This window comes from Peromyscus californicus, unplaced genomic scaffold (assembly GCF_007827085.1).
Source record: "Peromyscus californicus insignis strain IS unplaced genomic scaffold, ASM782708v3 Scaffold_3__1_contigs__length_106647218, whole genome shotgun sequence".
NCBI lineage: Eukaryota > Metazoa > Chordata > Mammalia > Rodentia > Cricetidae > Peromyscus > Peromyscus californicus.
The window spans coordinates 32,239,938-32,264,371 of record NW_026294551.1 but is presented as its reverse complement, the minus strand read 5'-3'; the positions used below and the strand labels follow the sequence as shown (position 1 = coordinate 32,264,371).

At 47.3% G+C, this 24,434-nt stretch overlaps 1 protein-coding gene across 3 annotated transcripts in view; it reads right to left on the bottom strand.

Annotated features, from left to right (window-relative positions):
• Hlf (HLF transcription factor, PAR bZIP family member) overlaps nucleotides 1–15,847 on the bottom strand; it is a 57,577-nt gene extending 41,730 nt beyond the window's left edge. The window contains exons 1-2 of one of the 3 annotated variants that reach the window (XM_052755977.1): nucleotides 15,241–15,847; nucleotides 12,801–13,136 (exon numbers count right to left, since the gene is read on the bottom strand). In XM_052755977.1, the coding sequence (XP_052611937.1) occupies nucleotides 12,801–13,136; nucleotides 15,241–15,355 (451 nt within the window). In that variant the 5' untranslated portion in view covers nucleotides 15,356–15,847. Of the gene's footprint in view, nucleotides 1–12,800; nucleotides 13,137–14,580; nucleotides 14,706–15,240 lie in introns of those variants that run through there. The other 2 variants (XM_052755978.1, XM_052755979.1) reach the window with 2 other exon arrangements.
• Nucleotides 15,848–24,434: the final 8,587 nt, after the last annotated feature.

Below are 24,434 nucleotides of genomic sequence, written 5' to 3'. Positions count from 1 at the left end.
ATGAAAGCAAAGACATATCAGGTTCATCACTTTTCTTAATAATTGTTTCTAGCAATCCCTTTATGTTTCCATCTCATGTCAAGAAAAGGGCAGCATTTCCTGTGCAAGCTTTTCTAGTCACCTTCCTGTCTGACACGGTGCTCCCCAAATAGCACTGAAGAGATTCCTATGAAGGGGAACATGGGCCTGTGGGGATGCTGGCTTTGGAAACCCACTGTCCTGTTTATTCCCATTAACAAGAGTGTCACCCCCCAAATGGAGAGCAGCCATATCTCTCCTTTATGACTCAGAGGTGTCCCCCCAAAAGAAGACAGAAGGGAGCATCACAAATCTCCCGTCATGGTAAAAGGCTCAAGAGTAAAGAGACACATATCTCTGCTCTCTTTCCCTCTACGTACTGCAGCAGTGTTGGAGGATGGCAGGGTGGAGGATACAGGTGAATACAAGTTCCGGCTTCAAAGATGTGGATTGGAGGAGCCAGGAAATCATGTGATGTCTTGAAGGGCCAACGGCAATAAGATCAGTCATGGAACTGCAAACGTGTGCTTCTTCCCACAGGCGCAAATGCACACAGGGTCACCTCTCTGCCGCCTCTTCATAGCCCTTTCTTTCCTATATTGGCCCAACAGGTGTGGAACAGTGTCCATCCATCACCTCACTCACACGGGTGTGTTCTCACATAAGTGTCCATAGGTGAGAAGAGGAGAAACAATGATTGTATAACAGAAACAAGAGTGTTGGAAGCCACCATCTGTCATGTAGGTAAGACGTGCCTTCCTATATACGGCCTCGCTGGCTCCTCCCGGGGTCCTGGAAGCAGCTATTTCCATTCTCTTACAACGCAGGAAATAAAGGCAGAGGCCGTCTGCTGCTGGTAAACAGTGGAGTCAAGGCAGAAGTCCAGGGCGGAAGTTTAGCAATCGCTTCTCAATAAAAAGGGAGGACTGAGCCGGGCAGTGGTGGCGCAGGCCTTTAATCCCAGCACTCAGGAGGCAGAGGCAGGCAGATCTCTGTGAGTTTGAGGCCAGCCTGGTCTACAGCGTGAGCTCCAGGACAGGCACCAAAACTACACAGAGAAACCTTGTCTTGAAAAACCAAAAAAAAAAAAAAAAAAAAAAAAAGGATGACTGAGAAGTGGCTCTGACAGGTGAGTTTTTATTAGTAAAATTCAAGAAAAAAACAACAACAACATTATCTTTGGGAATTGTCTATGACATCCTCTCTGACAACAAATCAATGAAAAAAAAAGGTATTTGGCTTTTAGGTCCTTGTATGGAATTTTTGTATAGAAGTATAAAACACTTTAAAATAGCACTGGAGGGGGCAGCTCGAGACAAAGAGCAGCAATGTGGAGGGGACACAAATGTGACCCAGAACCACCTCCACGTCAGAGGTCCTTTGGCTTCACTAATACATACTCGTGGTTAAGAAGGTCAATGCAGATGCTCATGGTTAAGGTCCTAAAAGACTTTTTCCTGCTCAGGTAAGGCCAAGTGCTCCCCAAATTATGTTTTCATAATGCTTTCTTCATAAAGAGACACAGGCGATGGTTCCGTAGGTAAAACGTTTGCTGTGCAAGCTGAAGGACCCGAGTTTGTAATCCCAGCACCCACATCAAAGTCAGGTACGATAACGGACATGCGTAATCCTATCACTGACAAGGGAGAGGCAGGAGGACCCTGGGACTCAGTGGCCAGCTACTCTGGCAGAATCAGTGAGCTCCACATTCAGTGAGAGACACTGTCTCAAAAAATGAGGGAGAGAGCCATAGAGGAAGATATCTGATATAGTCTCCAGCCTCTACATACACACACAGTGGACACATGCACATACTATACACATACAAAAACAAAGAATGCAAATTTCTGTATCATTGACTCAAGGTCAAATGATCATAAAATCTAAGTCAATGCAATGCTACCACCTGATAAGCCGAAAGTCAAAAAAGAGAAACAGACGCAAGCAGACTCAAATGTTTATGTCTAGTTGATAAAATACCCACACTACTACATACAGTACACCTTCAAACATCTAAGGAATATAATAACTGGATACTTTTAACTGGCCTTCACTATTTGGGCAAGTTTCACTCATAAGCTAAAAATGAAATGTATTTTTATACAGATCAAAGCTTTTTAAAAATTGTTCATTTCCATGCATGTTGCTGGCCATTTAAGCCTACTGCAGATTCTATGAAGAAATATAACTGTTGGATTCCCTGAAAATGTAGGTCAGTATAAAGAACTCAATTGTGGGCTGGAGAGATGGCTCAGAGGTCAAGATCACTGGCTGTTCTTCCAGAGGTCCTGAGTTCAATTCCCAGCAACCACATGGTGGCTCACAACCATCTGTAATGAGATCTGGTGCCCTCTTCTGGCATGCAGGCATACATGTAGGCAGAACACTGTATACATAATAAATAAATAAATCTTACCAAAAAAAAAAAAACAACCCTCAATTGTAATGAAACAAAACCTATGCAGTTCTTATAAAGTTGGCCCTGGATGGCTGTCATCCCCAGAACGTCTACCCAGACTTTGTTTCTCTCTACATTCTCTTCTTTCTTACTTTTCTACCTTCCCCCCTGGGTCTTTCCAGGGCTTTGGGACTTTTAAAAGCAATCCTAGGGCAGCAGGATGGCTCCCTGGGTAAAGGCACTCGCTGAGTCTGACAATATGAACTTGATCTCAGGGCATACATGGTAAAAGGAAAGAAGCAACTTGTGGAAGCTGTCTTCAGACCTCCACATATGAACTGTGTCACACAGTAAGCCCTCACATACGTGCACACAGAAACCACACACACACACCACTAAATTAAACAAGTAAATGTAATTTTTAAAATATAATGAAAGTGCCGGGCAGTGGGTGGCGGTGCACGCCTTTAATCCCAGCACTCGGGAGGCAGAGCCAGGCGGATCTCTGTGAGTTCGAGGCCAGCCTGGGCTACCAAGTGAGTTCCAGGAAAGGTGCAAAGCTACACAGAGAAACCCTGTCTCAAAAAAACCAAATATAGCCAGGCGGTGGTGGCGCACGCCTTTAATCCCAGCACTCGGGAGGCAGAGCCAGGCGGATCTCTGTGAGTTCGAGGCCAGCCTGGGCTACCAAGTGAGTCCCAGGAAAGGCGCAAAGCTACACAGAGAAACCCTGTCTCGAAAAACCAAAAAAAAAAAAAAACCAAATATATATATATGGAAAGTAAAGCAATGCTATTGTGATTGAATTCGAGAGTGCTTCTTCCTTTGTTTCACAGTTCTCTTGAGCAAAATGCAAGGTATGTTCATAATGAGTAAGATGAATTAAGTCTTCTGTGCCAAGCATGGGGCTTTCTTTGCCCACATCCTTAACAGAGCTTGTATAATACCTAGGGGTATGGTGATCTCTGTCCTGGCTAAGCTGACTGCTGCGTACCTGGGTGATCTTGCCCATCTGGTTTCCAGCACTAAATCCCATGGTTCAGGGCCCTGTGGCATCCTTTCCCTCACTGGAAAACTCTCCTCTTTCTCGTTCACCAGTTCAACTCAAGAGGCATTCCGTGGGCATGGATGGACAGCGTCTTCTTAACCCTTTCCAATGACAGTAGTAGCCCTCAGGCTGGGGAGCTAGTTCAGCTGGTAAAGTGCTTATCTCACAAACGTGAGGATCTGGGTTGGATCCCCAGAACTCACATAAAAAGCCAGTGGTGTGTGGTTGCAATCCCAGCACCCGGAAAGCAAAGACAGGGGGATTGCTGGGATCCCTGGCCAGCCAGTCTTGCATAATTGGTGAGCTCAGGCCAACAAGAGACTATGTCTCAAAGGAAGTGGACTGTATGAGGTTGACATCTGAGTTTTCTTCTGACTCCCCCATGCACACATACATGCACGCACACACACACACACACACACACACACACACACACACACACACACACACAAATTCAAAAAAAATATATGGCAGCTCTACTAGACCATTAAGGAGATCTCAGCCTGGGTTCCTCAGCGAAGACATCAGGGAAGACTGCTACCCAGAGCTAATTAGAAGAGCAAACAGCGCTCTTCCGCACTCAAGGACTTCTGCCAAAGCACTTATTTCTGCCGATCCATTTATGCAATTCCACTCTTTGCAAGAACATTCTGTCACAGATGATTTAGTGCTGTGGGTCCCATGAGCATCTTTCTGTAGTACGCACTCATTGTTTTTTAGGAATTCAGGGTCTATGGGGAAAGACTGGAGTGCCAAGGGGTTTCCATTAGCCACCCACCACACCTCATTATAAGACCGGCAGATTTCAAAGCATTCGTGCATCGATCATAACAATAATAAACACGCCAGATTAAACTTTTAAAAGTAAAACTTTTTGGAACTTGGTGTGCCCAGTCATTTTTTTTTTTTTCAGGAGAGGACATGAGACTGGGTAGATGGTGATTTCAGATGGCAATGATATTGGTTAGTGTCAGAAAAGAAGGAACACAAACATTATAGAAAATTTCATGTATACAGTCACAGGGGAACAGAAGCATGCACTGGATAATTTCTTCTTTAGTAGACTCATCCTGGGGATTGTCCACTGCATGTGGCCGGAAGTGAAACTGTACAATAGCCTCTAACTTACTTATTTTTACTTAAGGTCACTGGTTTGGGTTGCCGTAAACCGTCCAGTCTCCTGTAATGCTAGCTTGATATGTGCACCATCTAGGGGGACCCAAAGATGTCATTTCATGCTTGTCTCATGCAGCACCTACCCGCCATCCCAACGCCTCCCACCAAGCCTTCTCTAGCAAGAACACCCCCCCCCCCCCAATACATATGGATGCTATAAACAGGAGGCACGGTTTATTCTGGTTTCAGGGAAGCTGGGAGCCACAAATACAAGGTCAGATAACAAGCATGCGACAGTGCAATGATGATTCCTTCAGTTCTCAAGTAAAACTAAGAACCTGACCAGAAACTTGGTTAATTGTTTTTAGCTTGCTATTACTGTTGCAGTTAACCCTTATGATCAAGGACTGCTTGTATCACTGAGGCATTCGCTCCTCCCACACTTGCATATAATCACATACACACCTACACCTACACACACACACACACACACACACACACACACACACACACACACACACACACAAATGCGCTCATAAAAATTGGTTCAATATGCTTGTTTGCAAACCTAGTAATCCGTATAAAATAGAGGCATTTAAAAGCAATGAACACTAATGGGCTGAGTTTATTAAAATCTATTTTTTACTCCGTTGAGGCCAGCTCTGCTTTTGGACATTTAAATTCTAAACCATTCAAATCCCTCCAACTATTTTCTTGCCAGACAGTGCTTCCCCCAATCACCAAAATTATGGGTTTCACAAGTGAAACTTAAACCCTGTGTTTTGAAATTACTTCATCTAGATCAATTAAAACATTGTGTTTTAAAAAGCTGTTTGATGTTGGAGGGAGAGTGTTTATTTTCAAAATAATAAAAAAAAAATAAGGAAATCCTAGTTTGCCAGAGGAAACCATTGTCAAGTTTCTAAAAATGTTTCAAATCTAACCTTGAACCCAAATAGAAACGTTCACATGCTGTTTCCCTGTTCCTGAACCTCCAGGGGCTCCCCACTGCCTTCGGAACACAGTTCAGGCTCTGAAGCCCACTATGCATGGAGCTGCCCAGGCGACCAACCACGAGAGAACTCTTCACCGTCTCCTGCAGACGAACCTTCTGTACCAGGAGACCAACCACTATAGAACTCTTCACCACCTCCTGCAGACGAACCTTCTGGACCAGCCGCACTCAACCTGTACCTTGTTGCCCAAGCACACTGAGGACTTCATTCCTCTACAGCTCTGTGCCACTTTCCACTTCCCACTCCCCAACCTAGCTCTCCCATTTCTTCTGGGGCCTGAGCACTGGGTCCAGCTCTTCTAGGAAGCCAGGCCTGGGGCACTTCCTGTGGGGTCTGTCAGCTAGGGCTGGCACTAATCCCTTCCATAGTTTTAAATGTTACACGTGTCTATTTCATCCTCTTCTTTTCAGTAGACACTGGAGGCCTCAATAAACTCATCACTTGGCACTGATATAGTTGGTCCTGGTACTGATCTGTGTGCTGTTAAGTTTGAACTTCCCTCTGAAATGACCACCCTCTGGAGACAAGCAGCCAGATCCTGGCTCATCAGTCTTCCCCCAGGAGCACAATGGTAACCAAACAAAACCTGATGCTATTTCTGGGCCTGTCCATCCTGGCCCTGGCATCTTACAACCTTCTCTGGTCCAGTCTAATCCCTGTATCACCTGAGAAAGGCAGCAGAGCTGACTGGTGGCAAACACTGTGTATGCTGGGCCCTTCTTGCATAAGGAAGTTAAAGAAGCTTGAGGATGTATACACTAAAGGAAAACCTGGGGGTGGGGTGATGAATAAACAGTTTTGCGGGTCGCCAGGACTACCGACTGAACTCTCCTTTTCCAAGAAGTCTTGCTTTTCCTTTCTCCTGGGGTCAAGGGCAGTTATGAAAACGTCCTATAAAAAAATTAGGCTGTGGCATTGGAAGATATACTAGCCAATAACTCATGAGATAAATCTAAGCAAGCACTTCTTCAAGCTGCGTTTCGTTCGCTGGCTTCAGGTTTTGAATCCTGTGAGCGAGGAGACATGAGAAAAGGTCATCATGAGCCATGACCGATCGATCACCTGAATAAAAGCCAGAGGCTAAGTGAGGGCCAGGTAAGACAAACTAGAGGGGCAGAAGAGAGATCCCGAGTCCTTGACCTGAACTCTGGTCAGGAGGGCAGCGTGAAGGCTCTCTGAGTCTCAGGCTCAATCCCCTAAGAGAATGACACTCCCTGGAGCTTGGGGGTGCTGCTCACAGTGGCTGTGTTCCAGGCTCTGTGCTTCTGCCCTACCATGCACTGCCTCAGAGGACCTTCACAACCCTATGATGATTCCAGAATCCCACACGGGAACACAGAAGCTCACATCACCTAAATGACTTACCCGACATCAACTGGGAGCCCGGAAGGGGCTGCGTCAGGATTCATACTTGGCTGTGTTTATTGGAGCCCATGCTACCTTGTATGTGGACATCCATGTTTCAGACCCAGAAGATTCTGAGACACACGATACGTGGTGAGCCACCAGGTCATTAGGTCTTAAGAGAATTTAAGTTCACGGCAAAATAATGGTTCAGTGGTTTAGGTGAAGATGTTTGCAGGGGGGTATGTGTGTCAAACACAAGGGATGAAAAAGATTCAATATGAATGTTCCTGACATTACAGAACCAAACACTGTACCACCTGCCCCTCTCCGCCTTCTGGTTGCTGTTAATGTGTTTTCCCATCTTATTACTTCCTCTATCTTCCTTCTCCTCTTCGCTTTCACTGCTAAGACATAAAAAATGATTCCTGGGTAAAAGTGATTAGTGCTAGTTGGAAGAGAGGTGTCGGAGTCACATAATAAATCACGGCTGTCGCCTCACCCTCCGGCGTTCTGCATTTTCTCCCTTTTCTCCACCTAATTCTGTCTTTCGAGTGCTATTTTTCTAGTCTGGTAGGCACAGCGCTGAACTGAAAACGCTCTGCCAAGACCCTTGGCAGCAGCCGGCCTCCAGGAATCCTGCCCACAGCCACAGTACAGGAAAGACAGAGGAGACAGGGCCTCTGAGAGGCAGGCCAGAGGGCCAGGCTTAGGGGCTGGCTTGGATGCTAGCCAGGTTAGCAGGTTTCCCTGGCCTGCCAATGGCCCTCCCTTTGGAGCTCAGCTTTCTCAGGCTAGGGTCAGGATTGCAATCGCTCACTGGCACTTGGAATAGTTCTCCTGGGAAGAGAAGCGAGAGGGAGGAGGGAAGAAGAAAAAAAAGACAAGCCAGTACACCACCCAGAGTCGGGCAAGCTCCACAGGGCATGGCCACGTGCCTGGAGCACACGGTCCTGCAGGCAGGCAGCCAGGGTGTCCAGGGCTCCCATGAGACCTAGGGGTGGGGGATGGATGGATGCTGGGTTGTTTCCCACAGGCAGAAGGGGAGCTGCTCACCTAGAGATGGTAGTGCTAGGCTAACATCAGGGAAGTAATTTGTTCTAACCCAGGAGGGAGAGACAGGTCACACGAGCTGCAAGAATGACTGTTGGGCATGCTGAGGGAAAAAGAAAGAAACAAGAAAAAAAAAAAGAAAGAAAAAAGCATGTCCTATTTTTTTTTGCAGAGGGAAGAGGACTAGACGAACAAATCCCTAAATGGAGAATGGGGACAGGGAACCCCGCCATTCCTTTACCCCGCCACTGCTCTCCTAAGGACACTTCACACCGAGCTTTCCCGTGCCCCGCACTTCATCGCATTTTGCCATGCTTCATCTTGTTTAAGCCTGATGAAACTCCCTGGGGAAAAGATTATTTATAGCCTACACTCTATTTCTCCGTAAAACTGGGGCTTAGAGAGGTTGAGAAGCAGACACAAAATGACCTGGCAAGCCAAGGGTGGGTCTAGGATGCAAACCTCAACCTCCGGTACCAAAGCCGACATTCCTACCGCCAAGCGGCCTTGCTTGCCATTTCCCTCCCTGAATATCTCTTGCCCCAGGCAAGGGATTACTATTCTGTATATGTCAGCAACATGGACAGGAGAATAGGCTAAGTCTGTCCCCTTTCAGGGCATGGTGGACAAGATAAGTAATTCTAAGAGACTACATTCAGAACAAGCTGGCCTTCTTGTCTCCCTTTCAGAATTTTCTTGATCCAAATGAAGTAGAAACTCCCAAGATTCTCAAAGTGCTGTACATGACACCATCACTCACAGGGCTCCCAGCCAGTGGATGGACATACCCTGGGTAGGGAAAGATATGATCTACAGGTCCTTTAAAACAAGCTTCACCCATTTTCCTCTGTGGGACTTCCCATAATCCTGAAACCACCTGCCCAGAGCTCCCCACATAATTACACAAACTCCATAGCTGGAATTTCCCTCCCATGTCAAGAGTCCTACCACCAAGGACACGAAGCAGAAAGAAGACACAAACTGCAGGCTGCAAAGCCACAGCAAGTGTCCTCATTCCCTTCTCTGGGTACCATTCACTCAAAGTCCTTCTCTTCCCACATGTGACCACACAGAAGGATTTTCACATTTCTGTGCACCCAGCCTTCATCACAGCTCAGTCCCTGGGCTCAGAACTGAAAAGAAACCTTCTTAATTCTCAACTGAATCTGGGTCTTAAAGAGGCAGGACACCCCAAAGCTATATAGATGACTGTCCCTAAAGGGACAGCTTTCCTTAAAGCAGTCACTCAATTCTCAGGGCAAACAGATACTTATTTTTCCAAGTACCCAGCACATAACCGCCAGGAGCATGCTCGCCCCACGACCTCTGATATAATCTGATGTACAAACAGCAAAGCGTACATTTCGGCCATCCTGCTGGGCTGGGAACAGCCAGCATGCTGCATTCAGACACCCTGAGGCCCCCACATCCAAGACCCACCACTCTTCCCTTCACGGACAGGACAACCCATGGCATCATCATCATCATCATCACCACCACCACCACCACCACCACCACCACCACCACCACCACCATCACAGCTTTCAATGTGTCTCTAGAGTACTACATGGAGGAACTGGATCAGGATGCCTAACATACGGAAAGGGTCTGGGGAGCAGTCATGATGGACAGTTTCCAACTAGGCTCACCTTGTTATTCCAAGATACTCTCAAGCTCCACCTCCTCCTGCCTGATCTGTCTGTCTAGCTTCCCTACCTTTCACCCAGACAGGTGACGCAATGCTATCGACATGATGCTATGTGAGCATAACTCAAAAGCTGCACACCGAGCAAGCCGTTGAAGGCAAATGTCTGAACTGTGTTGCACCATCTCTCCTGGCTACCCTGGTGACTTCATTCTATCCCCTAAAAGTGCGGGAAACTCTTATTAATATCCATATTTTTTCTTCTTGGCGACCCATTGTCTCTGGACCTTCCCCAAAGTTTTGCCATAGAGTATTATAGGGGATAAAAAAAAGTCCTCATTTGTATGATAGCAGCTTAAATTAAGTCTAGATTTTGTTGCCTACGTTGAAGGTCCCTGTCATTAATTCTCAGCTAAGAGAGATTTTATTCCAGGGGGACGTTTGGAGGTGACTGCAGACACTTTTACCTGCCACGGCTGGAGGGTGGGGTGCCACTGGCATCTAACGGAGAGAGTAGGGATATCCTTTAACATCCTGTACTCCACAGGGCTGTACACCACAAGACTTGTCCTCCAGGGAGAGTGCCAAGGTTGAGAAATCTCGGTTGGGGCTGAAATCACACAGTTCTCAGAATGCTCATGGCTACATCTGCGCTCTTCCGTTCTGAGGACTTACTTTCCTCAAGATTCACTCGGTATTTCTATTCTGGTCAGCCCTGTGAGCTATGCAGAACAGTCAAGAACTTGGTCTTTTTTTTTTTTTTTTTCTGGTTGGCTTGACATAACACATCCATCAAGTCCGTGTCCCCTAGAATTTCATTTCTCAGTATCATCTTTATCATGAGCACCATTGTATGAATTGCAGAATGTGATTTTTTTTATCTATTGTCATTTGAAAAAAGAGTTTTGATTTTTTTCTTGTTATGACTACCACTGCATTTTTCCATTCGAAGAATAAAATCATTTTCAAATGTAATTCGACTAACTTTTTAAAGGATATTTAAATGGAGGGGTTGTTTTCCAGATCCCTTGGTATGTTTCTTCTGTAACTTAATGAAGTGATACTCACAGACACTTGGGAGTTCCTTGCTATGGACAGCAACTCTGAGTGGGGAATCCCCATCACCTGAGTCATGGACCACTGTGGTCTCTAAGAAGCTCTGAGAAATGACTTGAGCCTCAAATTCTAAGATCCCAATTTCTCACTCTCAGTAGGAACACCCTAGACACTGAGCAAACTCTCCTGATACTTCCCTCCAGAGAGAGGCTGTGTACTGTCTCTAGTGACTTTAGGAAGGTATTTCAGGTGACACTGTCATAACAGGGAAAGTTAGCAACAACCACAACCACTTGAATTAACAAAACACGCGAAGCTAGCCACCTGACCTTGGTGCATTGTCTATAACTTCCAAAATAGCCTCCATCAAATTGAAATTATACCTTTCTATTAAAGGGGAAACTGAGGCTCCAAGAGGCTATGCCATTGCTAAGGTCACTCAGATATGCAGCAGAATGTGGGAAGTGCCAGTGTCCACTCTCTAGGACTCTGCTCTCTCCCTGTGGCACATCATTATATCCAGCATAGTATTTTGCTAGCGACCTTTCCCAGTGAAGAAACTGAGGACAGTGGAGCTATGCATTCTTCATAGCAAGCCACCTAATTCACATCAAGAGGGTGATGCTGTCTCCGGGGGTCACAGCAGGTTAAGACTTCATTCCAACAGAACCCGTGGCCTAGAGTTATCAACCAAAGTGGATTTGGGAGATGGGGTAAAATAGATTTGAAAGCCCAGAGATGTACAAAAGAGTGAATCTGAACTCCAGAACTAACCTAGAAAGGTAGGTGAGCTCTCTCCGTCCCCTCCTTCCCTTCCATTTAAGCCCCGCTCTGTGTGTAACAGAAATTTCTGCCTAAGTCGAGGACACAGAGTTCAGCTGCAAATGCTAACACAAGTCTCTTCTTGTCCTGTTTTCTGCCTTTCCCTGCAGCTAAGACCTTCCGTTCGGTGACCTTCCTGTCATTTTATCAGTTTGAATCTTTGTTCCTGGAACCGGCACATACAATGATCTTTCTTCCTTCTTGGTTGGTGCTGTGGAGTATTAAAGGTATGGATCCAGGGCTGCCTCAGTCTGTGCTTATCCCTGTCTATTTGGCAATGGAATTTTTAAAGGCTAGTTCTTTCCAGGTAATGTTTTTGTGTCACTTAAAAACATATTTCATTGTTCATTTGCATATATGTGTGAGCCTGTTTCAATGGGGGGGAGTGCATGTGGGTGCATGTGTTTGATTTGATTTAACCGGCTGCCCACTAACCTCAGCGATCCTCGGGTATCCACCTCCCCAGCACTAGGGTTACCAATGTGCCACTATGCCTGGCTTTTTTTACGTGGGCACTAGGGGTCAAATTCTGGTCCTCACACAAGCACGTATTGCCTGAAGCTTCTCTCCCCAGCCCTGTCACAGGCCTTGATAAAGGTGAAATAAATGTGGTGAACAGATGACAGTGAAAACTAGAACCGAAAGGCAGATTGGCTCCCAGGAACAGAGAGCTAAGAAGAAAGAGGCTTAGCCTCAGCTAATGGGAAAGCCTGCCATTGTTTAGATTCTGGGTCTTAGTCAACGACAAGACGAGATGAATGAAAAAACAAATAACTGTCCCACCCCTTTCCTGGCGTTGACCCCTTTGGGCCAGAGAACGGATATGGGTTAACCCAGCCTTCTGGGGTCTACTCAAATTATCCAGCAAGATCCTATTATGTTTGTGTTTGGGGACCCAGGAGGAGGGGGCAGGAGATAGGATGGATGTTTACATTAACCCATTAGCCCAGTCATTAACTCTAGGCTGGAGTATCTTAAACTGTAGCCTCTGAACCAACTACTCAGAATTCTCCTTGGAGTTGGTTAAAATGAACACGCTGGGTTTGCACCCCAGATCTGAAATCACACCAGCTTTCTGAGGGCAGGTCCATAGAGTCCGAATTTAACTGACTCTGCAGGTGAGGGCTGGGCATGCTCACTGAAGGAGGAAGGATGTTCAGAACTGAAAGAGGAGAGGCCTCCTCTCCTCTGGGAAGGTGTGCTAAGTAAGGTCTCCTACTTGTGCCAATCTCTCCCCCCTCCCCCGACTCCCCACATCTAACGGGTGAACTTTCCAGAATTTACCTGGTCTGATAGGGCTCTGCATACAGTTCGGAGATGGGATGCCAGGGTGGAGGGGTGCAGAGGCCCGGCTGCTGAGGTCCATGACCGAGGGAGCCGTGGAGGACGCCGGTTGCAACCCAGGAGGGTGAGGGCTGTGGTCATGCTGTGACGGGCTGGGGGGGATGCCATTCTCCGACAGAAACTCCTCCAGGTCCATGTATTCCAACTGGAAAGTATCTCCGTCATAGGGAAGGGTTTTGTCCCATAAGGTGGGTCCCAAGAAGGCCGACTGGGGGACGGTCGGGCTGTTGCTCTCATCATCCAGCTTCTTTCCTTTGTCTTTATCTTTGCTAAATGCTGAAGGAGAAGGCAAAGGTGAGCCTTGTTTTAAAAACAGAAGAGAAAAGGGGTCACCAGCTTTCCTGCCATCTGTTACCAAACTACTTCTCGGGGGCACCAGAGGCCCTCTGGATGCTGTCTTTTGTGGATCTAGAGTTTCAACATCTTCCTATTTACTTTGGAAAGCAAGCACCGGTCTGTAGCACCGGGCTACAGGATGATTTGGAATACAAACAAGAGAACAGTCGTCCTCAGTGTGTTATTTGAAGGGACAAGTCCCTGAAATCTATGCTGGGAAAATAACACCCAAGATTATGTACAACTGATGTGATTTTTTTTTTAAAAGGAAACCACCAATAACCTGACACGATTTTTATCTTCCAAAAATTGATGACAGCAAAAACCTGAGGTCACTCAGATTTATAAGCCAGAGTATTCATGCTTAATCTTAGTAAAACAGCCCCCCCCTCCTTAATACTATATATCTAGTTCTTACACTCTCCCTTTCCATATATTATCTCAATAAACTTGCAAGACTACAACTATCCCCATTTACAAGGAAGATAAGGCGGCTCCTGTCTTAGAAGGAGCCAGGGGCCTGTGTGGGAGGGGTAGTAGGTGGGGGGTGGGGAGTGGGGGGTTGATGGGAAGAACCTTCAAACTCATCCATTTGCTTGAAAAGCCACGGGACAAAAAGAGTAAGTCGGTTTTAAACGGTGGTTTCTTCTTTCTTTTCCCCAAAGATTTAAGTATTACCTAATTTACAAAAAAAAAAAAGTATACATTGATGCATCCCATCTGAAGCAGTTGCACAGGTGCTGTATTCTACACTAGGATGGAAGAATGCAGCTATTTCCTGCCTGGAAATACAGCTCCCCCGGATTTGGTCTTTACCAAGCTCTCTGCATTTTGCCAATATTCAGGTGTGGGTGGAATCTAGGATTACAGAATTTGCTTCTGAGTTTTTATTCCTTAGAGATATGCAGCCCCACTGCCACTCATTCTAATCTCCAAATCCTCCACAGTCTCATTAGAGAGTTAGACTTAAAACATCCACCGCAAAGAGCCCACCGCATCCGCTTTCTCCCAAATGCTACTCCTTCAGACGCAGGAAGGGTACGGGTTTGGGGAGGGGGGGAGGGGGGGGTCTGGAAGCGCAATCAAGCACCAGCAACTCTTGCAACGCAACAGGCGTTCTCTCCCAGAGAAAATGATGCAAACACCCCGAGGCTATTTGCAGCCAAATAATCTTTCAAGACTTTTTATTCTGGAGCCGCATGATTCGCTTTTGTCACTGTGATACCACCAAAGGCAAGAAACTGCATCCGCCCCAAACAAAACACAAATCCGTGGGGCATCAGCTGGTTTCCCCGCCCGGTCTCACATGCATGCCCCCCTACCCCACCCTATCCTTGTCTCCCCAGCTCCAGCCAGGGTTGCCTAGGGAAGGTTTGAGACTTACCAAGAAAGGGCTCAAGCCAGAGGCGGCTCCTGCACGCGGTTACACGTGAGCCTGCTCAGCTCTCCCCTCCCACCGGGAAGAGTGCACCGGGAAAGTGTCAGCGCTGGAGGCGTGCACCGCTTCCCGCCGACAGACCACTCCCCCCACCACCCCCACCCCGCTTTGTGAATTGCCCTGCTGCGGGAGAAGAAGCCTCTCCGCTCCTGCCGCGTGAGTTCACAATACAAAACAGTAACGGAAACAGTAACACAATCCAAATATCCAGGCTGCCGAGTGAGCGCCCCCCCCAACCCCCGCTCTTCACTCGGACCCCAGGCTCTAACCAGCCCTACTCCCCCATTTCCCCTCCTCAGTCACAGAGACAAGACTCTCCCGCAGACTCCCATGCCCTGTCACTCTAGGCAGCGATCCAGACCTGTCAAGTTCATCTGTCACCTGCGTTGCAGGATAGACCTAGACAGTCCGGGCCAGGTCCCCAGCGCTATTTCAAATGTTGCCCGGAGAGATCCCCTTTGCATTGAGGAGAAAGAGTGATGAGTGAGCCCCCAATTTCCACTAAAGCCAGGCGAGGGGAAGAAAGATTCGGATGCCAGGCAGAGCAGGGGGGGTCCCTGGAAGTGTTGTCCCTTCCCTGAGCCCTGCTGTCGAGGCAACGCTCACCGTCTTCAGGATGAAGGGGGAGCTTCAGCGGGTTCTCCAGCAGGGACCTGAGCACGCCGTAGGGAGGCGGGATAAAGGTGGGGTTCAGGGGGAGCTGTCGGGACATTTTCTCCATCGTGATGCACTCAATTGTCTTTTAAAAAGAAGGCCAATCGCCGCCCCGAAATGTTGATGAGCTTTTTCCTCCGTCCTTTGCCAACCAAAAGTACTCGCTTTCAAAACAGTTGCAGACAAGGAAGAAAAAAAAAAATTACTCTGTCTTTGTAAATACACCAGCATACAAATATCAAAATAAAAAATAAAAATAAAAACTTTCGGGTGCTCGGTGCTGACAGTCCCGGGCGGGCAAGCGCACTCACTCAGCGCCCGCGGGATCCTCCGGCCCTGGGCAGGATGCTCTCACCTGCCTCCCAGTCACTCAGACTTGCAAAATGTTCAAAATTGCAAGGGGAAAAAAAAAAGAAGAAAGAGGAAAAAAGAAAAGAAAAAAAAATGTAGACGGCTGCAGATGAGCAGAAGGCAAAGCGCGGGCCGCGGACCCTCGCACGAGCACCCGAGGCGGTGCCGTCCCGCCCCACCCCCCTCCCCGCCGCGGCCGCTGCTCCCCGCGCTCCGCGGCCCCGCAGCGCCGGGCTCAGCGCATCAGGCAGTCCATGTGCCGCTGCACTGACAAGAGTGACGTCAGGGCCCGCACCGCGCGCCGATAGGCGTGCAGGGGCGGAGCACAGGCCATCCCCGCCCACCATCCCCGCCCTTCCCGGGCTGCGTGTGTAGCATCGCCGCACGCTCTGATTTTTCTGGACCTTCTTGCCGCGACGGTGGGCTGCTAAAAGCGCAGGTGCCAGCTTTCCTGGTTCACTGACTGCCTTGGGCTCTGAGGAACCCCACTCACCCCCACCTCGTCTCCTTTTGCGCGCTCGTTCTTTTTTTTTTTTTTTGTTTTTGTTTTGTTTTTGTTTTTGTTTTTCCAGAGTGAGTAGAGCGATGAGGAATTGGCGTCAGTGGTTTTCAGCGTGGACACTGGTGCTTTTTAAAGAAAGGAAAAAGAAAAAAACGAAAGATGGCCACTGGCATCCCAGGTTTAAATTAGACCCTCCCCTCCGGGGTGATGTCCTGGCAATTGTGGGTTTTTAAAGCTCCTGGGGTGGCTTCAACCAGAGGCCAAGTTTAGGAAACTCCTGTTTGGATAGACCTGAAGCAGATGACTTCTAAGTATTTCTCCTGGGCCCTGGCGAGCTTTGTGCCTTCTTTCTAGCCCCATTCCATATCCAACCTAAAATAACTACTTTCCTGAATTCTAAAGAGGGTGCAAATGTAGAATGGAGACGGGAGTGGCAGACTGAGCTGAAGTGAACTATCTCCCACGCTGTCAGAGGGAATTAATGAGACAGACGTTCGCTTGCAAAGGAAGGATGGCATGAGAGACTTACACACTGAATGAAATTTGATGAGTGTTTACAAGACTTAGCACAACTGTAACTGGGCACAGCTGCAGTTGGTCTGAATTCTAATGAACATAAGTTTATAAACTATTTGTTAAAAGGTAAAGAGGATCTTGTCATCTGTGACTGCTGCACTTCCGTCTGGCCCTCCGAAAGCTGGTAGAGCGGCCAGTCTTCTGACATTGGAGCTGAGGTGTGGAGTGGATGGGGTGGGATGTGACCATTCAACACCACATGCCAGGAGAGCAGAGACCCACAAACTGTATCCCCACAGTCCTCTTTCACCTTTATGCCCCCTCCATTACACGTTTTCTAGCCAATACTAAGTCCCCCTGGCCCATAAAGGAACCTGTGTGGTGGTTTTTGCAGTAGTGATGACTGAACTCGGTCCTTATTCATGTCTGGCTAGTGCTCTGCCACAGTGAGCTGTATTCTCAGACCTGTGGGGAAGGGTCTGCAAGAATCTGTTCAATGAGACATAAAGACCTTTGTGGCCATAGACTGGGTCCCTGGGTGCAAACATTAATGCCCCCCCAAGCCTCACTGCCAAGAGTAAAGGGTAAGAAAGGGCAGAGAAGAAACCTAAAACTCAGGAAACCCTGAGGGGCCGTTGGCCAGGGGCACAGGAAGCTCATAACAAGTGCCTTTGGCCGGCTGTAGCTCTTTCCCTGAGCAGAAGTTTCCTGGTAAAAGGATGGATGGTTTTGTGGCCTTCATTCCCTCAGACTAAAACCTGGACAGAACGTTAAAGTAACATGCTAACCAAGATGCTCTTGGAATGCTGGATTCTAGAAACACAAACCTCCATGGTGAGTGTGTGCACATCTACTGAGCACCACTGCATGCCAATGACTGTGCCCGGTCTGGTCTGAAGAAGATGGATAAGACACGAACCTGTCAAGAGTGAGCCATGTAAAGATTGCCATAGAAGCAGACCACACACACACACACACACACACACACACACACACACACACACACACACGGGCTTCCCTTCCCATGATCTTTTCAGAGAGAGAGGTATCTCCTCAACTTACTCTCCCCGCAACCCTGTGAGCCAATAGACCAGGAGAGGTGCAAGCATTCTGACTAGAAACAAGTGAAGATTCCAAGCCTAAGAAAGGACGCCAGGCCCTGTGTGACAGCCCGTCCGCATCCCTCAATGCCACCTGTTCTCTGCCCTTCCTCACTTCCCCATGTTTCTGCACATGGAACCCTTATTGAGTCAAGGAATTTGTTTGCCTGAGCAACCGTTTCCTTCTCTTCAGAGAGAGCCTAACACCATGGCTTCGAAATAGTTCTCATTTAACTGGCGTGGTGACTCATCACTCAGTTTACCGAGACGCTGGTTCATCTAATTTGCTTTCACTAGGCCTGGTCACCTCTGGATGTAGGCACCCTGGAACTCCATCCCCCTAGACAGTTCTCAGACTGTGGGTCACGACCCCTTTGGCAACTCTCTATCTTCAAAAATATTTACAATATGATTCATAGCCGTAGCGAAATTACAGTTATGAACTAGCAATGAAAAAAAATGTCTGGGCTCACCACAACATGAGGAACTGTATTGAAGGGTCACAGCATTAGGAAGGTTGGGAACCACTGCCTTAGACCACAGTGACTCTCTCTTCTGTCCAGCTCTGCCTCTTCACTTGCAGTGTATAAGTTAGTGTTAAGAATTTTAATTACAGGAGACACTGCTTCAGAGCAGACTTCCTGGCATTCTGTCTCCCACAGTCCTTCGGCTCCTCTTCTGAAATGTTCCCTGCCATATACATGTAAGCACTGCGATTGTGGGGCGGTGCTCCCCACGATCCATTTACCTCCGCATTGTGTCCAGCTGTGGCTTTCTGTGATGCTCTCCATTTGCCAGGAAAAGGTGGTTCTCACCCTCAGGCTGATTCTTCAGTCTATGCAGAGCTGCAAATCATCGTAAAGGTTGACCTGAACCCACGCGCTGAGTTACAAGTAGCATGTGTCTGTTTTCAAGACCTTTCCACGCCATGCTATTGTTTTGTCCTGACAATCCATTAAAAAAAATATCATCCCAATCTTCTGTTGTTGGACAATAGCCTCCAAAGCAAGTGGTTCATATACATCTAACGTTTTATTGTTTCTCATCACTTTACGTTATGGGTGAAGCTCAGCGGGGATGCTTGCAAGGTTGGTCTTTCTTTTTTCCCCCTGTAGTATCAAGGTCTCTCTCTCTCTTCCCACATGGCCTCCTTGGGTGGTTTTTTCCACGTCTTTTCTCAGCAAAGTAGATAAGTCCCCATGTGCTGTGTTCCTGAAGCTTTACTTGCTGATGCCCATTGTTCAAAATCAGGTGTGTGGCTAGGCCTGAGTCAACAAGGGAGGGGAGTACATAGGGCATGGAAGTTAGGCAGTATAGTTCATCAGGGGAGTTAGTAAGCACTAGATACTTTGGCTGTCAGCTCAATGAGTCACTAGTTGAATTATGGCCCATCAGCCATTCATTCCATATCCATTCTAAGCAATGACATGTACAGCTATCTACGAAATGCAAAGATAAACCAGACTGAGCCAGTGTCGGGAGCTCAGTCTAAGTGGGATTAGTACATGCCAACTGGTTTCTTACGTCTTCATTCATGCTGTTCATTTCTGGGATGCCCTTCCTTCCTGGCCCCATCTCTGAATTCCAATGGACAATGACTGAGCATCCTTAGCATCCTAAGAACTTTGCTGATTGTCTTTCTTCAGATCCATCAGTGTGCTGTTCAGAGAGGGGGATAGGACAGACCATAGGAAGAAAGAAAGATTCTATGACAGTTGTAAGGCCCTCTGCTCTGGTTTTGGCCAGTGGTTTCTACCTGTTATCATTCCAAGAGACTTAACAATAAGGTTAAGTAGGGACACTTGGGGGCTGTGCAGGAGAATGGAGTGGAAAGGGCAGGTGGGAGTGAGCCACCTTGGCCCTGGCCAAGCTCTGTGGAGGGGGTCTTTGCTATGTGAATAGTGTCTGTGTTTCAGACTCCTGGTGGCTGTGAAATCCAGCTCTGCACACAGTGCCTTCCCCTGTTCCTGTGCCCTCCCAGGGCCTGGGAACCTGTGCATTGGTAGGACTGCCTAGCGATTATGAAGTGCATTGTATGGCCGGGCCAAAGCTCTAGGTGAACCTGTTTGTCCTGTCGCCAGTTTATCTGGGGAATTAATTTCACAGTGAAAAGCACTGAATTGCCAAGCCAAGGGTTGTCCCTTCCGCTCTTCTAGAGGCCTCCAACTCACCCAAAACATTGAAAAGGACAATTATGATTAATCAGCCTAACTACTGAAGAATGGATTCTCTGGCTTCAGGAACATGAAAAACAAAATTAAGACATGTACTGGGAATGCTAGGCTCTTCTTCAAGAATGACTAGTGAAAGAATCATGGTTAGACTGCCCTACTCTTTCCCTAAGCCCTGTACTGCTCTGGCAAACATCAATGGCAAATACTAAGAGAGGTGTAAAAAGAATAACACTAGGTACAGAGAGCAAGATTTACGCAGGTGTGTTAGAAGACCAAAGACATTGTTTAGAAGAGAAAGAAAGAAAAAATATATAGCAAGGAGAAAGGAAAACAGTGTAGAGTATTACACAGAGTGAGAGCACAATTTGGGGCCAAATGTACATTGGTTCCTGGGTACCTACCTGCTGCCACTAGTCTACATGTCAACAACAGCATGGAGGAGGAAAAGGAGGAAGAGGCCATGGCAGCAACATGTTTACAATGTGCTTAGCTGTGTTCTTTAACTGTGATACAAAGTATTAATCTTGGTAACTCGTTATCTCATCTATGACTTGTCACACAGTGTAGGGTATATGGCATTATCATCCCATTTTACAGACAAACCAATGAGGTCCAGAAGTGAGAGACTTGGTATTTTCCTGTGATTAGCTAGCACACACACAAGTTATGAGTCAAAACCAGCTCTGCTGGACTCTAGCACGTGTGTTCTTTCTCTCTATCTAGAGAATAAATGATATACATCCCTTTAGTAAACCCATTGAATTTCCAACAGGCTCAACTCCTGTCCTGTAACCTTGGATAATCCATCTGATCTCCACACTCTTTGGGGGAAATATAAACAGATGCCTGTGTTTCTCAGCTAGCAATTACTAGGAGACTGAAATGCTGCAATGCATAGGCAAGTGCTTAGCAAACTTTGAAGGCTAGACTAAGGCGAGCCTTGCTATTGGAGACTTCATTTTCTCTTTCCTCTGAGGTATACCCACAGATTAACCTGCGTACCCATTTCTTTAAGTCTACATTGTTAGTGGGTATTTTGCATCTAAATATGAATACTTTTTTTCACCTTCTTTCTCTCTCACCAGGTAGCCATGTCACATTTATCCTAACCTCAAAAAAATGCAACCTAAAATTCAATAATAATAATAATAATAATAATAATAATAATAATAATAATAATAAAATCCAGCAGATTCTGGATAGAGTTGCCCTTATCTTGGTTCATAGTAAGGGGTGACAGAAAAGAATTGTGTCGATTAGGTAACAGTTTAAAATGAGTAAATATAGCTGAAGAAAGAGACTGAAGGTTCACCATGATTCAGAATCAAATGTGTAATTCGATCAATTGATAGGTCAGGGGAACAGTTTACCAAAGTTAACATTCATCAACTGCATTCTAAAATATCACTTCTAAACTTCAGATGACCAGAGTTCATTTTTAATCCGAGGAGGATGCTATCAAACAAGCTTCGTAGACCAAGTACTGAAGCAGACAGTGCTTCCGGTAGAGGAGACCTGAAGCCATGTCCAACTGTTTTAGTTACAGTTTCTATCGCTACGGTGAAACACCATGACCAAAAAGCAAGTTGGGGAGGAAAGGGTTTATTTAGTTTATACTTCCAGATCATAGTCCATTACTGGAAGGAGTCAGAACAGGGCTGGAACCTGGAGGCAGGAGCTGATGCAGAGGCTATGGAGGAGAGCCCCCCCCCCCCCCCACACACACATCTTGCTCAACCTGCTTTTTTATAGAACTCTGGACCATGAGCCCAGGGATGGTACTGCTCACCATGGGTTGGGCCCTCCCAGACTGATCACTGACTGAGAAAATGCCTTACAGCTGGATCTCACAGCAGCATTTCCTCAACTGAGGCTCCTTCCTCTCCAATGACCCTACTGTGTGTCAAGTTGACACACAAAACCAGCCGGTACAGTCCATTATCATTATGGTATGACATGTTAGTGTGCAGGCGGACATGGTACTAGAGAAGTAGCTGATTGTCCTACATCTTGGCTTGTAGGCAACAGGACGTGGTCTCAGACGATGGGTGGCATCTTGAGCATATATGAGACCTCAAAGCCCGCCTCTGCAGTGACACACTTCCTCCAACAAGACCACACCTACTCCAACAAAGTCACACCTTCTTATAGTGCCACTCCCTTCGGGGGCCATTTTCTTTCAAACCACCACAGCCAACAGTTTTGCAGAGGCTTAGGACCAACTCCCCTCTATTAGTTGAGCCTTAAAAATCAAGATAAGATGCCGGGCGGTGGTGGCGCACGCCTTTAATCCCAGCACTCGGGAGGCAGAGCCAGGCGGATCTCTGTGAGTTCGAGGCCAGCCTGGGCTACCAAGTGAGTCCCAGGAAAGGCGCAAAACTACACAGAGAAACCCTGTCTCGAAAAACCAAAAAAAAAAAAAAAATCAAGATAAGGTTTTGATTCATAAACATTGCCATCGTCCTATAAAGGTCCTGGGCTTTCGTGTGAGCCATGTCATGAGTGGTTGGCCAATTTTATATCTATATGTGGTATCTCTGTTGGATCGTTAGTAATCGGTTCACTTATTACAGGCCATGACAAGCCACTACAACTCAGACACATGGGTGTCCCATGTGCAGCCAGATTAGCCTGGTGCGGCTTTTCTTTAGACAAGAATTCTTTCTAAGGAGCATGCCAGTTATGTGGAACTTCAAGCAATACTTAAAAAAAAATATCCCTGTCACCTGGACAGTATGTTCTCTGCCCTGTGGGGCTACTCTTTGTGGGAGCCTTTTTGCTAAACATGGAATCAGAGCACCGGAAGTGACTAGCATCACCTTAATGATATGAGGCAGTGCCAACCAGGTGTGCAGAGCCTTGCTGGTTTCTCTCTAGTGGAGCAGCTGTGTGGATGTGGGCATTCATCACAGGGACGTGGACTGAGGGGAGAGATGTGGGAGGAGAGACTGTGTGTGGCCTGAAGTGATTTAGATCTTTTGACATGCGATGGGATAAATTCTCAGGTTACTTTCTTCCTACTTGTTATGCCTCTCAGGCATCTGCTGGTCTCTGTACCACGCAGGAGGCAGCATTCCTGAGTTTTTAGGCTCTCCTTTACTAGGCTCCAAGCACACTATTCCCTATCTGTTAAGGCCAGGCAGAGAATATTAAGATTGATGGGCTCTCAACAGGACTGCTCTCCTGAGATGACAGCATCATGGTCTTCTGGACACACACACACCGCCAGTGGAGGGCTCTTCTGGAACAGGCTCTGGGCTGGGCCCTGAAGATTGGACCAAAGGGTACAGATTTAGCTCCAAGGCCCCTGCAGTCTGGCAATCTACCATTAATGGTGGGATGGGGAGGACACAAAGGGCGATTAGCTCTGAAGACGAAGAGAAGTCTTCATAGGGCAGCTGTGGGGAAGGCTTTGAAGATAGGAGTGGACTAAGGAGGCAGGGAACGGGGAAGGAGGTCCAGTCAGGACAGACGGGTGGGAATGGCACAGTTCAAAGTACAAGCTTTTCAGTTTTCTGCAACGTGAGGTTTACCGGATGGCTGTAAGAGACACAACTATTGTTTACTATACTCTGCCTCAGCAAGGCACTTGGCTAGAGGGTTTGCATGCCACATGGTCACCCATCTTTAAAACAACCCCATGAATCAGCTGCTAACATTCCTTATGAAACATAACTCTGAGCTGTATCACAGGCCAAAGTCAAACTGGCTGGTGCAGCACAGGGCGAGTATCAAAAGCCTCTGCCTTGTTACCTCTCATCCTGATGCTTCATTCCCTCTCTCCAGACTCACCTGAGGTGCACACGGGGGTACGCCACACCCAGGAGTTCAAGAGTTTGTTTTATTTGGATTTCCTCCACTGACAGGAAAATTCTCCCCCTTGCTCTTAGTTGGTCTCTCTCTCTCTCTCTCTCTCTCTCTCTCTCTCTCTCTCTCTCTCTCTCTCTGTGTGTGTGTGTGTGTGTGTGTGTGTGTGTGTGTGTGTGTGTGTGTGTGTGTGTACTGGCCACAGCACAACACTGGACGTCTATCCTCAGGCACCATCCATCATGCTTGTTTTAAGGCAGGGTCTTTCACTGTCCTGAGCCTCACTAAGTAGGCTGAGATTTTCAGCCCATGCCACCACATGCAGGTTTTCATATGGATTCTTGGCATTGAACACGGGTCCTCGCGCTGGCAAGGCCAGCATTCTATCCACCGAGCTGTATTACCATCCTTGGGAATCACATGGAAGGCATGGCCTCATGGCTTGAAGGTGTATACAGATGCTACTGGGGCGGGGGTGGAGGGGGTGAGGGCAGTGCCGAAGTCCGGGGTCATCTGCCTGGGCCATATGTTTGGGCGGATCTGTTTGTAGAACGGTTGTTTTCTCTCGCTCTCCAGTTTCAACTGTTCTTCCTCACCCACCTCTGAAGGAGTGGAAACTATCGCTCTAGAGTGAGCAGCTTGTTCCTTCCTCCTGCGCCTGTCAGTTCTTACCCACCTCTGAAGGTTGGCGGTGTT